Source organism: Acomys russatus, chromosome 28, assembly GCF_903995435.1.
Source record: "Acomys russatus chromosome 28, mAcoRus1.1, whole genome shotgun sequence".
Taxonomy (NCBI): Eukaryota; Metazoa; Chordata; class Mammalia; order Rodentia; family Muridae; genus Acomys; species Acomys russatus.
Genome location: NC_067164.1, coordinates 24,871,000 through 24,888,826, shown reverse-complemented (window position 1 = coordinate 24,888,826; position 17,827 = coordinate 24,871,000). Strand labels below are relative to the sequence as shown.

The following is a 17,827-nucleotide window of genomic DNA, read 5'->3' as shown; positions in this document are numbered from 1 at the left end:
CCTCACAGGTATGCCCAGAGGCCAGGCTAACCAGACAGCCCTCACAGGTGTGCCCAGAGGCCAGGCTAACCAGACAGCCCTCACAGGTGTGCCCAGAGGCTAGGCTAACCAGACAGCCCTCGCAGGTGTGCCCAGGGGTTGGCCTAACCAGACAGCCCTCACAGGTGTGCCCAGAGGCCAGCCTAACCAGACAGTCCTCACAGGTGTGCCCAGAGGCCAGCCTAACCAGACAGCCCTCACAGGTGTGCCCAGAGGCCAGCCTAACCAGACAGCCCCTAGTGGAGCTAGAAGACAGTGAATTGAGGAGTTGAGTAGGGGATGAAAAGAATATACTAGGCTCTGATAAATTTGAAAGAAATTAGAACAAACTGTATTTACCCTTTGATCACTTCCCCTGGTATGAGGTGTCTTACCATGCCACAGAGGAAGAGGATGCAGGCAGTCCTGATGAGACTTGATAGGTTGGGGTAGTTGGTAGGGGAGAACGGCTCCGCCTCTGGGAGGACTAGGGGAGGGGAATGGTGGGAGGGAGGGAGAGAGGGTGGGACCAGGAGGAGACGAGCGAGGGGGGCTACAATTGGGATGTAAAATGAATAAATTAAAAAAAAAAATAAGATTAAGAAAAAGAAGAAGTTGTCTTAGTCTGGTGTTACTATAACAAAATACTTGAGGTTTGGTACTTTGTGTAAGAAAGAGGTTGGGGGGTCTAGACAGCAAAGGTGCTAGCAGCCCAACAAGGGTTTTCCTTGCTGAGTCATGCTATAGAAGCAAAAGGCAAGAAAAAGTTTATTTGGTTTATGGTTCTAGATCGCAGTCGATCATTGACGGAAGTCAGTGAAGAAACTCACACAGGAGCAGAAAACGGAACCATCGAGGGGTGCTGCTCCCTGGCTAGTTCACCCTGCTTTCTTAGACAGCCCTGGACCCTCCCGCATCAGTCACTAAGAAAATGTCCCCACACACAGACTTGCCCAACGACCACTGTGATGGAGGCCGTTCCTCATGTGAGGTTCCTCTTTCTGGGGACTGTGGTCTGTGTCCAACTGGCAAACCCAGCAGCATATACGGAGGTTTAGGTTTTTTGCTTGTTCACAGAATTTTCTGTTTTTATTTTTGTTTTTATTTTATTTTTTTAAGACTAAAAAGATTCAGGCTTGCTAATAAAAAGAGACCAAGGCAGGGAGAAATTTGTGAATTTTCAAGGACAATAAACTTAGATCAAAGAAAGAGAGAGTGTAGCGTCAATTACAGGTGGGTGAGTGAACGCTGGACAGAGGAAGTGACTGAGCTCCTGCAGAAAACAGATTTGTGGTGGTGTTGGGTAAGATCTTGCTGGTTGTCATTGGCAGAAAATGTCCTTCACGGATCTGAGGTAAGTAGACGGAATAGGTAACGGAAGAAAATTTTAATTTTTGAGATATTAGTGCAGACAGCGAGAAGCTATAACAGTCGGTCAGTCTTGAGAGTGTAGGGAACATTGGAGGTGATGGATCTGTGCTGGGTCTTGTCCAGACTGTCCTGTTGGGAGTTAGGAGGTGCCTCGTGTTTGGGATTGAGGACTTGCTGGATGGTCAATCAGAGTAGCTGGAGTGAAAGGAGCGAGGAGCAAGATGGTTGCACAAATCATCGGTTGGGCTGTGTTCCATAGAGTGCAGAGGTAATAAAAATGCCAACACATTCAGAGAGCGCACGTATGGGTTTTTTTGTTTTGTTTTGTTTTGTTTTTCCTCCCTGCCAAGAATGATCAAGGAGGAAATGGTAGATGATGAAAGCACAGGAAGAGGTAGTAAAAGGTTTAAAAACAGCGGAAATTGGCTGTGAGTGGGTCACTGTTTCAAGCCCTGTTCAGAAAAGTCATTCGTTTTATTGGAACCAGTTGTAGAATGTTGTTTTTCTACTTCATATTTGTCATTTAAAAAAAAAAAATAACATTCATGATCTGCTACTGGCTACTGATTAGTTTAAGATAACTCCTTTCTCTCAGACTATGAACATTTCAAAGGAATGATATTTTAAAACAGGCACGAGAACTGCTTTCAGCTTTTCTATTGCAGTTCTTTGGGTTGGAACACAAGTAAAGTTATTTTTATAAAACTGTTTTTGTTTCTCTCTTAACCTAGCCATCACCCAAATAATCGAGACTCAAACATATTTGCTTAGTAAGTTTCACAACACACCATGTAGCATTCATTTATTACTTTATTCTTGACCCTCTAAGCTAATCTGGCTTCTTGTTTACCAAAATTCCCAAGTACTTGTGCCTTGTGTTTTACCCTTCTCCAGCTCCTCTCCTGATGTCTCCTGGACCTCTCCTGGGGATGAATCCCCTACCTCCTCCTCTAACTCCTCCTCCCTGGCTGGCAGGAAATCCAGCCCTGTTCTCTCCCCTGCTCCTCTGATTGGCTATAAGCTGCTTTGTTGGCATATCAGGAGACAGCTGGGGAGCATTGTTTACATAATATTGAGACAGGAGATTCTCAGAATAAGGATTACAATTAGATACGGGTTGGAAGCACAGAATCCAGCATTTGAATTACACGATAACCCTTACGCCTACAAAACTCAGAGCCTCCTGTGTTCAGATAAGTAGTCTGCCCCTGCGCAGCCTGCCCAGCTCATTCCTCAGCTGTCAACATGAACTCCTAAGTGATATCTGTCATGTGTTGTCCCCTCATACACACATATACACGCATGTATGTGTGCATCCTTGTGTGTGTGAGTATGTGTCCAAGTGTGTGTGTGTGTGTGTGTGCACACTCGCGCGCTGTGGACAGGCCCCTTACATGCTTAGGCAAGTGTTCCACCCTAGAGTTACACTTATCTTCCTAGAAAATTCCCAAGTAATGTAAAGATTGAATGCTATTTCTATACCATCATGACCACTTAAAGTATATACAAATTATATTCAATTGTGTGAGCAACAGCAATCACAAATTACATTTCCTTTAAATCTACAAATCTATAGTCAATTGTTTAGTAATGTTTGGCCACTTGTGAATGAACATTCTGTGCCAGTAGGAAATATTTGAATGAATGGCTCAGTATGGTGTTATGGCCAAGTATTCATATAGTGTTTACTGAAAACCAGCTGATTTTTGTGAGTTTGCTTGATTTTTGTTTTGTACAGAGTAAATCACCATGGTCAGACACAGTCCTCTCTGTGGCGTAGCATCTAAAGGTTTGCTGTAAGTGTTACTTCACATGGGATTTTCCACATCAGGAGACATGACTTGGGGTTGACATGTGCCGAGGAGTTCTTCTGGGCCAAGCTTCATGCACAGTTCTTGAAAAGCCCCCACCCCCACCCCCAGCCCCTCCTCCATCCTCACGGGCTTCATCGTAGTCCTGCAGGGTAGCTGCTGTTATCCCCTCTCAGACCACACGATTATGGGGAGTCTAAGAACAGAGGATAATATTTACTCAGCATTCTAAAAAATAATTAACCTTTATGTCCAAGAGCAAAATCTCACAGAGGAAATACTTAGAATTAAGCCCTTGGAATGAATAGGTTTTTATGTCTGAAATTTTATAAAATGCCAGTGTTAATTATCACAGTATATCATCATATTATTTTGAAATGAATATTTATAAACTTGATCCTCAAGAAATTCCTCTTGCTTTTGAAATTACTTCCAATTTATATTTGAGAAGTATCCAAGTTGAAAACTGTCCAAACCCCCTACAAGTGATGTTTGCTTTTACAATTGTTGGCTTTAGACAGGGACACACATGTTTAGAACCAGCTAAGAAAAAGATCCCAAATTCAAACAAATGATCTGTTTGTGGCGTCTTTTATATCCATAACAATTTATTTTAGGACTAATGATGGACAGTTATTGTAACTTAATTTTACGTATCACATGTATTTAGGAAACAAAAGATCCTGTGTAGAAGGTTTTTGTAAACATTATAGCTTCTTTTATTAGTTATATCTACTTCTTATTAAATAATATCATTCAGTGCCGGGCGTGGTGGCGCACGCCTTTAATCCCAGCACTCGGGAGGCAGAGGCAGGCGGATCGCTGTGAGTTCGAAGCCAGCCTGGTCTACAAAGTGAGTCCAGGATGGCCAAGGCTACACAGAGAAATCCTGTCTCGAAAAACCAAAAAAAAAAAAAAAAAAAAAAAAAAAAAAAAATCATTCAGTGACAAATATAGACTGGGCTCCTAATTTATGCATATCATTAAATAGCGCCATTAATTTGTTTTCTCTGAATATGCCAAAAAAACTTAGTTTTAAGTGCAAAGAAAAATTTCAACATTTAGATAGATATTAGAAATTGCTGTTTTAAGGAGGCTTAGGGAATAGCATACCTCTCACATGAGGGAGGCCCTAGGATTGATTCATGATACTGCTAAAATTAAATAACCCATAAAAATGTCCCCTTTAGCAACAAGCCAAGCTCTGTCACTCCCCAGTATAGTGTGCATAGTCACCAAAATAGGGCTTAGACGAAGTTTAACTGATAAAATTATACTGAGTGCTTCTTGGAACCAGACTGGCCTCATTTGTAATCTTGTCTTCTCTCTACATAGTGCCATAGGTTAATGTCATTGACCTTAATTCCCTTAACTGTGAAAGAGGATGCTACCAGCACCTGCCTGCTCTGTAGAGTTTAGTGAAATATTAACAACGTGTTGGGTGTTTGAACAGTGCTAGAAACACTGTAAATCCTTGTTATTTCTAAGTATTCTTACTATTGAACATGGTACACAGTGCTTTTTGTTTTTCATATCTGTCATTCCTCCCCATCCTCCAGACTTGGTCACCATTGTTACAAAATTGTCACACAGCCGCCCTTTTCTGATTCGAATGCATTAAGAGTCTCCTTGACTCTCTCCCTTACTGGGTGGGGAATCATTTGAGCAAAAGTCCCAGAAAGATGGAGAGGAAGAGTGAGAAGAGGGAGGAAGAAAGAGGAGGAGAGAGGCAGGATAGAGGACTACAGTCTTCTGCCTCGCGGCTCCACGCTCTCCCAACAGAGGGTCACATGGTGAAGTTTGTTGAAGGTGGTGAGTAAGCATGCCTGTATTTACAGATGGGAGTTACTGTAGTCAGTTACAGAGAGCACACCTCCTTCTCTGCTCCCTGATGGAGTTACTGTAGTCAGTTACAGAGAGCACACCTCCTTCCGTGCTCCCTGATGGAGTTACTGTAGTCAGTAACAGAGAGCACACCTCCTTCTGTGCTCCCTGATGGAGTTACTGTAGTCAGTTACAGAGAGCACACCTCCTTCCATGCTCCCTGATGAAGTTACTGTAGTCAGTTACAGAGAGCACACCTCCTTCCATGCTCCCTGATGGAGTTACTGTAGTCAGTTACAGAGAGCACACCTCCTTCCGTGCTCCCCGATGTGCCAGCTTCACCAGCCTGCGGTTTTCCTCGCTGTGCTCCTCCATTTTACCTTGGTCCAGGCCGCCTGGACTCTTCATCCTCTACCACTGGGGCCTCATTTGCACTTTTGAGGGTTTACACAGCTCTGCCCTCACTGAAGCATCACATAGTGCCACTCTTGGGTTCTATGTCACCATGTCCTCAGGCAGACTTTTGTAGCCAGCCTTCCTCCACTCTGGCCGTTCTTTTTCATTCTTGCACATAGTTACCTTCATTCTGAAAGGTTTTAATTGTTTAAGACAGGGTCTCATTGTGTATGTAGCTCAGGACTTCCTGGAACTTACTGTGTAGATCAGACTCACCTTGAACTCACAGAGACCCACCTGCCCCTGTATCCTAAGCGTGCAGATTAGGGTGTGTGCTGCCATGCCAGAATTTTTATTTTTATTTTTTTAATTACGTGTGTATATGCATGGACTGAAAAGTCATCAAATCCCTTGGTGCTGGAGTTTCAGGTGACAGTGAGCCTCCTAATGTGAGAACTGAACCTGGCCTTCTGCCAGCACAGCAAGCGCTCTCAGTTGCCTGAGCCATTGCTCTGGCATCTTAGCTTTATTTTAATCTCAGTATTTGTGTTTATATTTATTTTTGGTACTTGGGCTAAAACCCAGGGACTCATACATTCTAAGAGCATGTCTACCATTGAGCTGAACTCCTGACTTTAATAGTTATTAATTTGGCTTTTGAAGCAAAATCTCTCTGAAGTTTCAAGGCTTCCAGGCTATAGGATTATAGGTGTGAACTATAAATTGTTAAATTTTAGTGTGGGTGCAGCTGTTCGTGTGTGGGGGTGGGGGTGGTGGAGGGGGTACTAGGGAGTGAACTGGGCCATTATAATTTTTAAGTTGATTGCTTAACATTTGTCATTTGAATTAAAATGTGCACTTGGTGAACACTAGAGCGTGGCCCTACATTTACCTGTGAGTTCACAACTCTTAGAGCACTGCTTGGCACAAGAGGGAAGCCGGGAGTATTTGGGAATGAGTGAGTGAAGGCTCAGGAGCACTGTTGCCTTAGGCTGCTGTGGCATTTGTGTGGAGGAAGCCATGCTTGTTCATTTCAAATGAGCAGCTAGAACAAATCCTTTTTATCTTTTCAAAGGATTTCTTGATAAAAAGAAAGGAATAAAATTCAAGCTTGCTTGAATCTCTACATTCTTATACTATGGAAGAGATAACTGTTTTTATAAACTTTCTTCAACTCTTATAAGTGGTAAAAATTCATGTGTGTGTCATTAGTGGGTGTCTGATATTTTTATCTGTTTTTGTGATTTGTTTAGGAATATCAGCAATATAGCCCCGCTGCCAGGCATGTTTTAAAGCCCTGAGCTCAGACCCCAAGGTTTCCAAAAAAAACAAACAAAAAAACCCAAAACAGAGTTATGGGGCTTACTTAACAACAGGTGATATATTTAAAACTAAAAGTATTCTTTTATTAAAGAAAACGGAGAAGCTCACATGTAGATAGCACACATGTATGACAGATGCCGAGAAGTCCACATGCATACACACATGTATGACAGATGCCGAGAAGTCCACATGCATGCACACATGTATGATGGATGTCTCAGTGATCACCTAGGAGCGTGTTCTCTTTTGACTAACCAGCAACACCTGTGACCAAAATATGGGAGAATAAAGAGTTCTTTTTAGGCTTTGAGTTTGCGGTCCCTCTGGCTTTCTATCTCCTGGTTTATTGTCGGTTTGCTTTTGGGTTTTTGAAGCAGTGTCGTACTGTCGGCCAGACTGGCTTGGGGCTCTGGGCTCCCTGTCCCAGCCTCCTGAGCTGTAGGTCGAGATGTGAACGCCCATGCTCACTCTTAGCCCAGGGTTCCTCTAACAGTCTCCAAGTAGCATGTGCTTGTAGGAACAGTCTGCATATGAACAACCAGTCTTACCTAGGGCGTGTTCGTGCAAAAGCCTTGTGTGCTGTCAGCTTGGGAAAGAATGTAAAAGTGTGTGAATTAATGTTTTATCTCTTTATAGTGACTTTTGAATAGTAATAATATGAATACTGTGTTATAAATGGGACGTGTTATGACAGCTTAAAAGACAGAACTCCCTTTCATCTGTAGAGAACATTTTTAAACATTAAATCTATCTACGTAGCTACACAAATCTTCTTATGATGGTCCATCCTGGTTTCATTTCTTCCTTCTTTGCTGAGCCCACAGAATTATTAGAATTGTTTATTCTAAAGTTCACTTGTCCTAAATTTCCTGAAAAGAAGTTTGTTTATGAACCTTCTATCTACTTGTCTATCTCTGCCATTTTCATGACAGTCTATATTAGAGGTGATTGTGGCTAGAACTTAGAAACTTCTGAATTTCAAACAAGGGGCATGAGTTCTCTGCTCAGCGTCAGGCAGTCTTGCTGCCCCTACCCGTTGAGTGTCTGAATTCCATCAAAGCGCCTCCCTTTCAGGACTTTTCGGGCCAAGTTTTCAACTTCAGTTTCCTCAGAGAATGCTCTGTGAGGTTGTTAGTGAGGCTTTTCGGTCTTAGCTAATCATATACTCAGTACATGTATAAGGACGTGTGGCCGCAGGCGCCTCATTAAGTGCTTTCTCTCCTTTACAGGTTTTTGGAAATGCTCCACCAAATACAATGACAGAAAAGTTTTCTGACCTTCTGCAGTTCACTACGCAAGTCTCCCGACTAATGGTGACGGAGATTCGGAGGAGAGCTTCAAACAAGTCCACAGGTACTTCCAGAAGCAGCGAGCCAGAGACAGGGCTTCTGTTGCTTTGAGCCTGACCCTGCTCCTCCAGGGCCACTGCCCCCCCCCCCACCCACTGTCACCCTTTCATCACTGTCATCCTCTTGTGCACGGTGGGCACACAAGGCCAATCTGTAATCTGACCTCCTGGATTCTTGTCGTTGTTCTTGGTTCCTTGCCTGTGTTTTGATCAGAGTTAGCTGCTGCAGCCTACAGATATGACCGTGGCTGCATTTCTATTCTCCGTGGCCCTCCCCAGGACAGCCCTCTTCTCAGTGCGTCTAAGTCTCAGCTAGGATTGTCATACTTCCTGATGGAGTGTTCTTGACTTCTATAATCAAAGCATTTTCTACACTTCCAAAGTACTGTGTTGTTTTTTTCAGTCTCAGGGGTACTATGTGTATGCATGTGGTATGTGTGAACGTGTGCGTGCGTGTGCATGTTGTGTGTGTTCTTCCTGTTACACTATAAGCAAACTGCTTAGTTTTTTCAACTTGACAAAAGTTACAGTCATTTGAGAAAATGTCCTCACTTGATTGACCTGTGGGGCGTTTTCTTGATTAGTGACTGCCCAGCTCACTGAAGGCTATGCCGCCAGTGAGCCCATGGTCTTGGCTGGGATGAGAGAGCAGGCTGAGCGAGTGAGCCAGTAAAGAGCATTCCTTCATGGCTTTGCTCTTCAGTTCCCTGCCTTGAGTTCCTCCCAGTTCCCCCAGTGATGGGCTCTTACTGAGAACTGTGAGATGGAACTCTTCGTTCTACAAGTTGCTTTTGATCATTGGTGCGTCATCCAGCAGGAGAAACCGCAAGTCAGGTGTCTTCATGCAACAAAGTTAGGCTGGCGAGGTCATTCCGCAGGAGCCGGGATGAGGCAGCATCCTCTGGGACAGTCTTGTAACAAGGATTGTATCCATCCTCCTTTCAGCAAAAAGCCTTAGTCATGGCCAGAGCGTGGAGTCATGAGTTCAGAGTAAAGTTGTCTCGTTGAACCAGTTGGTGATTTTTCTCCTAATCAAAGAGGGATTCCTCAGAGAATTATTCAGACTCTGCTTAGAAGACATGATATCTGATGTGGTGTTTTGGAAGCCAACAAGAGGGGATGGAGGAAGATTGGGAACTTCCAGAATGTACGTCTCTGCTTTGTTCTTGTGCCCTGGTGGTTTTCTCCTTTGCAGACAGCCAGCTACCTTTTCACCATGAACAGATGGGAGACGGAGCTAGCCAGCCCTTAGGACTCTTTCCTGATGTGCGTGCACTCATCCCGTTGTGAAGGACTCACCCTCAGGACCTGATCTCACCCTGCCTCTTCCCAGATGCCCCGTCTGTGTATAGAGTCACCATGGGCATGGCAGGTCAGACCACAACAAGGGCGCTTCCTCAAATAGAGCTCAGTGCGCGATCCGAGATGTCCATCTGAATCCCAGCCTGTTATGCAGCCCTTGGAATAATTAGAATGTCTTTAATGGAGCACTAAACCCACTCATGTAAGATGGTACAATATGTGATTTATTGGATAGATTTAAATCCTAGGTGGCTTTGATTGTATTTGTACCGACCAGTTAAAGCGTCTGAGCCTGGTTCCTCCTGTACCCACAGCGGGATCGATTCCTCCTTTAGCACACACTATTGACCTAGTTAAATTTGTCGAAGCGAAGGCTTGTTATGTGAGATTTGTGTGGCTTTAGACAGATGGCAAGAAGGGAAATTTCTGTCATGGTAGCTCCCGTCACTGCATTTTCTTCTTTGAATGACACCCAAGATTAGAAAACATTTTTTAAGACTTTTATTTTCACTGGCCCCACTTTTACCCTGAGCCATCTGTGGGAAGACATTTTGCTATACTGCAGATTTGTTTTCTTAACTCCTTTGAAGATTTTTATACCTGTGAGATGATCTTTTCGGTGAGATGGCAGGTGTCTTAAATACAGAATATGCGTCACTCTCGATTACTCTTAATAGTTAATGCAGATATTTTAAGTTTTAATTTTGAAATATTTGTAGCCTTGTGGGACACTGCAAGAATACTACAAGAATGCAACACAAGAATGCAGGACTCTCATGATGCCCGGGTTTACTTTCCCCATTGCTGGTGTCTCACTTAAAAGATTCTAACGTATATAGTTAACTGACTTTGTAAGTCCATATAATATTTAGCTTTAACATTTATACGCTTATTTAGGTTTTCTAAGGTTTCACTTTTTTTTTGTGTGTTGCTTTGTCGCTTGTGTACAGTAATATCTTCAGTTTATTGTGCATGACTTTGCCTCATGCTGGAGGCCCCTGTCGAGCCCAGTAGTGCAGCTCCCAGTGGCGCTATCCCACCAATAGAGGCTGGGCGATGACGGCCGCAGTCTTCCAGTGGCCGGCTTAGAGGGGTGTAGTGAATCCCCAATTAGACCTTGCAGCCTTTCTCTCCAAACAGGAAGACAGTGTGCTGTGTGGTCCTCTAAGGAGTTCAGGGCCACAACATCTTCAGGTAGCTCCGTCCCCAAGGTGCACATGTGGTAGATTAAAAAAAGGCAAGCACGGAGCCTGTGAATTCTAATGCTGCTGTTTCTAGCCAACTTTGCAGATTTCTTTTTTGAGAGCCAGGGCTTTTTAGGGCTTTGTTTCTTCACTAATGAAATGAATGTACTAAAACTACTAACTTGGCTTCAACTGTCACTCTGAGGCATATGCCTTCAGTGGGATTCGCATGTGTCATCGACATTTTGCGTTCCCGTTGCTCTAACGCTGTCTTCTGGAGCTCACCTGCAGTTTTTCTGTGTGTGACAGGAACTCACGTTTGCCTTGAGGTTGTGTCCATTCTTTGCCTGTTTAATGTAATTCAGCCTCTACTATCCATGTTAGTTTTTCCGTCTGTTTATCTTGCTGCGCAGTGGGAAAAGCGCGGACTCACATCACTTGTTGTAGCTTTACGGATGAGTTAACGTGTGTCTTCATTAACCCTTAAGTCATCATTCAACTTGGATTTGTTAAAATGGCACTGAAATTAAAAGACAGACACCGTGTCTGTGACTAGAACTAAGGGCTTTGGTTCTCCACCAGGCTCCACCCTCAGCCTGGACAAAAAGTCTTAAAGATACTGTAGCTGCTTCCTCGCCTAAAGAAAAAGTGGGGGACCCCCTTGATTGACTGTAAATGACAATATATTGAAATTGGCGGGTAACATCGGGTTTCTGCCATGCGCTTGTTGTATTATTGTTTGCTGTTGTGGGTTGTGCATGTGACCGCAGATGCCTTTGGAGACCAGGAAAAGGCCTCTGACCCCGAGGAACTGGAGTCGCAGGTAGCTGTGAGCCCTTTGATGGGGGTGCTGCAGGAGCAGTGTGTGGAGACCCCCACCCGGCTCTCTTCCCCAGCCCTGAAGTTCGGGACCTCCCTCATAGCATCCAGCCACGAGGCGTCTAGACCTTTTCATCTGCTCAGCTGTGCGCTTCGAAGCCCGGCATCAAATGCACCACAGTGCTGATGTAACTTAGGTCTTTCCTACCTCCTCCAGAAGGATACTTGTTAAACAAACGTGTTCAGAAGACGCAGTGGAGGATTATGCTGACTCAGTTCTTTCTGGTTTATTTTCCCTGTTTTATTTAGTTGGCATACTTACCCTCAGAGACTATAGTAGTGGGATAATGTCTGTCCTCCCCCCCTGCGACCCCTCCTCCTTTTAAATTATGAAGAATCTTTTAGTGTTCACTGTCAGACGAAACATAAAAATCACATCTGTGCCAGGTGTGGCAGTAGGGGTTGAAGCAGGAGGTTACAGTGAGCAAGGCTAGTCAGGGCTGCACGGGGGCCTGTCTCAGAAATGACGCAAACAGGGCCAGGAAGATGGCCTGGATGGTAAGAGCCTAATAACATACGTTTAGTCCATGGACCTGTGATGGACGGGGAGAACCAGCACCGGATGCTGTGCCCTAACTTCTGTGTCCATGCTGTGTAGGCCCTCGCAGTCATGTGTGAGTGTGTGTGTGAGTGTGTGTGTGTGTGTGCGTGCGCACGCACTCGCGTACGTGCACATGCACACATGTGCATACACATGCGTATGTCTACGGATTCTGGTCTTCTCTGCCAGGAAAATTACAATGGTTTGACTTGTAAAGTTGATTTAGTTCTTTAAAAATCATTTTTTTATCCTTTGTGAGTAGTACAGGGAATATTGACAAATGTATTTGTACCCAGTGTTGTTATCAGGTAGTATGCCAATATATTAGGTAATTAGACACAGTCAATATGCGAAGTACATGCCATGTTCTAAATATGTTGCATTATGAACTTAGAGGTGCACAGTTTAAAAATCAAAGGTGCCCAATTATGAAGAAGGCATTTGATCTTCTTTGGTCAAGAGTTGTGGCTGCCTGGGGCCAGTCTACCTTGTATCTATTTAATTCCTCTCACGGGTAGAGGCATATGGTTTCTCACCCCTGGCAGTTGGCTTCTTTGTAGCCTTGTCAGTAATAATTTCAGTTCAGTTTTTACCTGTACTCTCAAGCTAAAGTTGCTAAATTAGATTGCTGAGTCTTTTTCTTTTCCTTTTTTTTTTTTTTTTTCTTCTTTTCTGTGTAATAAAAGTGTCACAACTTTGTGAGCTACAAACATCACTCTCTGTTTCTCCCCTTCACTAAATGTTAAGGAATCCCAGCTGCCCACAAGAAGTTGGCTCTCAGTGACACTCTGTGACATCTTTCCTGTGCTCTGGTCAGGCTGCCCACAGGCTGACACTTAACTCAGTGCACTCTTAGTGTCAGCACTGTGCTCGGTCAGTGACCAGGATCACAAGTGGACGAGACTTAGCAGGGAATCTACCCATGTGGATCTTGCCCTCTTGAGAAGGGCTGGAGAGTGTAAGCTTGTGTCTTCACCCTGCCGCCTGTCACATCTCAGATACCGAGCTTCTCTTGACAGGGTTTCTCTGTGTAGCCCTGGCTGTCCTGGACTCACTTTGTAGACCAGGCTGGCCTTGAACTCACAGCGATCCACCTGCCTCTGACTCCCAAATGCTGGGATTAAAGGCGTGCGCCACCACATCCGGCTAAGATTCTTTAAAGTTGTCCGGTGATATATTATTCATACGTCTACAATATGCAAATGGACATTACAGAACTACTTTTGGCAGTCATTTCTCTCCTACCACCATGTGGGTCCTGGTAATTGAATCCAGGTCGCGTCATACCTAGCAACAAACATCTTTACCTGCTCAGCCATCGTGTGTGTGTGTGTGTGTGTGTGTGTGTGTGTGTGTGTGTGTGTGTGTGTGTGTGTGTGTGTGTGTGTGTGTGTGTAGGTAGCATGTTCCCTGGTGGTGAGAGCGTGCTTACTTGCTTTCTCTCTAGTGTCAAGCTGCACCCTGGCCCGTCTTTTGTTTCCTCCTTTCTCCTTCCCATCCTTAGACATGTGCTCGCATTGCAGACAGCCCTAGTTCAGATGGCACTCCTCCATGAATGTTGTTGATTAGTTAGTTCGTCATAGGATTTCCCCCAGTGTACCTTTTTACGTTTCCATAAGGGTATGGAAATACATATTCATTAAAAGATTACATTTAACTCTTTTCATAGGGTACAAAAATAATGCTGCTGTAAAATGTGTCCCTAGGAAGCGGCCTCTTCCCTGGTGTGTTTCACAGACTTAAATGTATAAGTGGTTCCCCTGTTTACTGGCTTCCCTTTAATTTTACAGAAGCTGCTAGTCGGGCCATAGTCCAGTTCCTGGAGATCAATCAGAGCGAAGAAGCCAGTAGAGGCTGGATGCTCCTTACAACAATTAACCTGCTGGCATCGTCTGGGCAGGTGAGCGCTCCGTGTTCCTGTTTGGCACTCTAGCCCTTCTAGCTTGGGATTTTGATGCTGTAATAATCGTTTCTGTCCTGTGGATGCTGCCTCTGTGTGTCTCAGGACAGCTCCGTGAGATGCTGCCTCTTGTTCCCGCTTTCCTCATTAGGAAATGCATGTTTCAAGCAGTGTTTTCATCTTTTGTCATGTTGTGGAACATATAAACACACCATTACGGAGCATCATGGGCAGCAAGATGGACCGCTTAGTGGCCAGAGAGAGGTCGTCAGCAGTGGGTGTGCCCAACATGGCTGTGACTTATGCTAGGAAAATTTTGGCTTGAAAAAATGTGTGAATAAATGACAGAATATTTGAATATTTATGGTTTTTTTTTTCTTTTACTAGCATTAAGCAGTAGTAAGTTGGGGCTGGTGTATGTTCTCACCTGATCTGCTTTGCAGATGGTGCTTTACCTCTCTCGACTGAGCTTTAAGTATATGCTGAATGCTCTCGTAGCAAGCCCTTTGGACATCTTGTGTTTGCCCTTCGACGTTCTTGGGGTGCGAAGGGTCGTGCGCTTTTCTAAAACCTGGAGCATGCTCACCTGTCGGAAGACCCATGTCAGCGTCTGCTGTCAGTAACAGTGGTGGCACTGCTGTGGCTTCACCGCAGAAGCAGTGAGCGCCTCTAGCTCCCAGCAGCCTTAGCGCAGCCTTGGACCTCTCCCTCAGGACAGCCCACTCTCCTTGAGCTTCTTGTCCTTAGTCTCAGGACTTGAACTTTTACATTTCAGCACGGAAAGCCCTGCATCCCAGACATCCCCTGAGTCCCAGGCCCGGGGTGGGGGTGGGGAAGTAGGGGTAAGAGGTGGTCAGTGACCCTAAGTAACCTCAGATAGTCCAAGCATGGACCGTCCCACTGTTGGGTGAGACTGTCAAGGAGCATCTCAATTCTCTCTGATGTTGATGCCTGCAAATGCCTCTATGCCACTATACCAAAATTTGGTTTAAAACACCATGTCATTATATGCTATTTAAATGTTAACACTTAAGGGAAATAATGCCCTCAGTCGTCCCTATGTGTTAAGACTTAATTGACGTGCTTCTGGATGTTACTAATACTTTTCATAAATGCTGAGTAGAATCGCACAGTAACATCTAACATGATAGAAACTCACTAAGTGTAGATTAACTGCGTCCATGAACGGAGAGGCAGCTTTTCAACTAAGAAAACAGCCTGGCATGGGGGCACACACCTCTAATCAGGGCTGAGGCAGAGCATGGAAAAGTGTGAGGCCAGCCTGGGCTACGTAGTGAAACCAAGCCTCAGAAACAGGAAAAGAGTCCAGTGGCGCCTTAACCACTTCAAAGGATGACAAATGCAAGATGGCAGCTTAGATACCACACCGTACTTTAATCTGCCTCTGATTAGACGGAAGTGGAAACCACGCTGCTTTGCATAGTGGAACGGGGAAGCTAGTGATGACTTGACTGGAAAATGACGCTTTTAAAAAGCAACCTCAGCCCTGTGCCTTGCACTGCTCTTTTGTTTGACTACTGATTTCTGCTGGCAGCAGCGTCATACCAAAATGACTATAGTCCCGGCTCAACATACAGGAAGTAGATAAAATAGAGGTAGCATCGTCACACACACTGCTAAGCTGTGTGTGGCCCCTCGACAGTTGAGATGCTGGAATCGAGCATTCTAAGACCGAGGGTTAGATAAAGGAACGGGATTTGGGTAAGTGGAGAAATGGCAAAGATTTTAGCCGCTTACTAGATTTATAGTGTCATGAGGTGTTGAGAAGCAGTAAGCCGAGAGCTGGGGCCTTACAGGAAATGAAGCGATCTGTATGGTATTGGTCAGATAGATCTTCAAGGCATTGTTCTGGGGGCTTTCTCCACTCATCCCCCCAACTACTCTACCCGCCTGAGGCTTTCTGTACTAGTTTCCCCCACCTCTCCCAGCTAGCTTATGATCTGTGCTACTACAGATAACGAACATGATTTATGCTTCACTTCTGTCTTGTTGGTTAATACTTAATTGGGTGTCCACCATCAGTTTGGAAAAAGCAAGCCAAGGGAGAATGTCAGACCGCGTCTGTGGATCACTGAGCATGCGTTCAGCTGTCTCCCCTACCTAGAGCTCATATATAAATGATGAGCCTTGGTTGCTCTCTTTGTAATTCGAGGACCGTACAGTGCTGGTATCCACCATACAGTGCTCGTGTTGATTCCGAGAAATAACTCATGCACCTGCGGCCCTTTTGCTCATAGAGCAACCTTTAAAAGGAGTCGTTACTGCGGCTTTCAAGTGTCGGCCATTTTGGACTCTGGGTTTTCCAATATGCCGCCATGTGTCTAACATCTTGGTGTGTTCAGGTGGTGTTTCCCCTACTTACTTTAGTCATTTGTAACCTTCCAGGCCTTGTTAATCAGTCCGATTCCTGCCAGGTTCTATGTAATACTCTGTTAGTGGGAGCTTACATCGATCGGAGTTACTTATAGATCTGCTAATGCCTGTAGCGCAGGGTCCTTCCAAAGGTCCTGCATGTGGCTTTCTGTGTACTGCCGCGCATTCCCTGGACACACAATAAACGTGGTTGATGAGAAAGCAAATGAGTGAATTGAAAGATGCCAGTTCCTACTACAGTGTAACCCTATGCCACACACACGCCATGAACTTTGTTAATTACGTCAAGCTTCTTAGCAATGTTGAACTGATTTCCAAAAGACTTGTCTATAATTTCTTCTTGTAAATATTTGAGAATAAGGCAGAATGTCGTTTACATTGGTGATGGCTCGGTCTCTCAGATGCCCTTTCTACCCAGGAACGTCCAATAAGAGAATAATAAACGTGGTGGTAAAGCAAACACTAGTGTACAACTTAGTGTAAGTCTGTTTATTGATCGACTCATTTATTTTTTGATATTGGAATCGGACTCCAGGACTCTCATATGCTAGGCAAGAATTCTGCCTCTAAGCTTATCTCCAGCCCTTGTTCTAATTTTCATTTTGAGACAGGCTCTCCGTAACTTGACTAGATAGACTGACCTTGAAGTTACCTTGTTGTCCAGATAAACTTTGAACTTGGGATCTTTGGTCTCTGCCTCTGGGATAGCAAGGATGGTAGCCTGTGCCACCAGGCTTTACTTTTTTTGTACTTATTCTGTCATTTTTGCTATCATGTTTATCCTGAGCTGTGTGCACGGTTCTATTCATTTGTGTGTGTGTGAGAGAGACGAGGCCTAAGAAATTAAGTAGTTTCACCATTTGTGGTAATTAAGTGTGTTTTTCTTAAATTCCTGATATTCATGCCCTTTGAAACAAGCTGCTTCTTAATAAATAGATATCAAATTTAATAAACAGCTTGCTGTATGACCAGCAAGCCAGTCTCAACATCTGATTGAAGCAAATCTGTCCAAATGGCAAACTGAGTGTTTCTCAGTCTGAAGTTGGTTTTTTAATTCCTTGTTCCATTTAAATGAGCTCGGAATCTCTGTCGTCCTGCAGCCCATCGCTGTGACTGAGTTCTTCAGCTGCCTCGGTTGCAGTTGTCCGTCCCCCCCGTCCCCCCCATCTGTCTATTCACGTCTGTTGCTTTGTTTTGCAGAAAACTGTGGACTGCATGACCACGATGTCGGTGCCTTCCACCCTGGTCAAGTGTCTGTACCTGTTCTTCGACCTTCCGCACGTGCCTGAGGCAGGTGGAGGCGCACAGAACGAGCTGCCTCTGGCCGAGCGCCGGGGACTGCTCCAGAAGGTCTTTGTGCAGGTGAGGGCGCTCCTCCTCCTCAGCTCGCGTGGCGGCTTCTCTCTCTTCACAGTGAAACAGAGCGCTTCTTCCGTACATGTCCTGTGTGGTCTGTTTGTCCTGTTTTGTTTTAATCGGGTTCTCACTTTGTGGGCCTCAAACCCAGATCCCCCTGCCTCAGCCTCCCATCGGCTA

The 17,827-nt window shown here is 44.7% G+C and overlaps 1 protein-coding gene across 1 annotated transcript in view; it reads left to right on the top strand.

Moving 5' to 3' along the window:
* Wdfy3 (WD repeat and FYVE domain containing 3) overlaps positions 1-17,827 on the top strand; it is a 223,573-nt gene that overhangs the window by 72,858 nt on the left and 132,888 nt on the right. Inside the window, exons 4-6 of the mRNA XM_051170516.1 lie at positions 7,973-8,096; positions 13,788-13,897; positions 17,492-17,653. Coding sequence (XP_051026473.1) covers positions 7,973-8,096; positions 13,788-13,897; positions 17,492-17,653 — 396 coding nt within the window. The remainder of the gene's footprint in view (positions 1-7,972; positions 8,097-13,787; positions 13,898-17,491; positions 17,654-17,827) is intronic.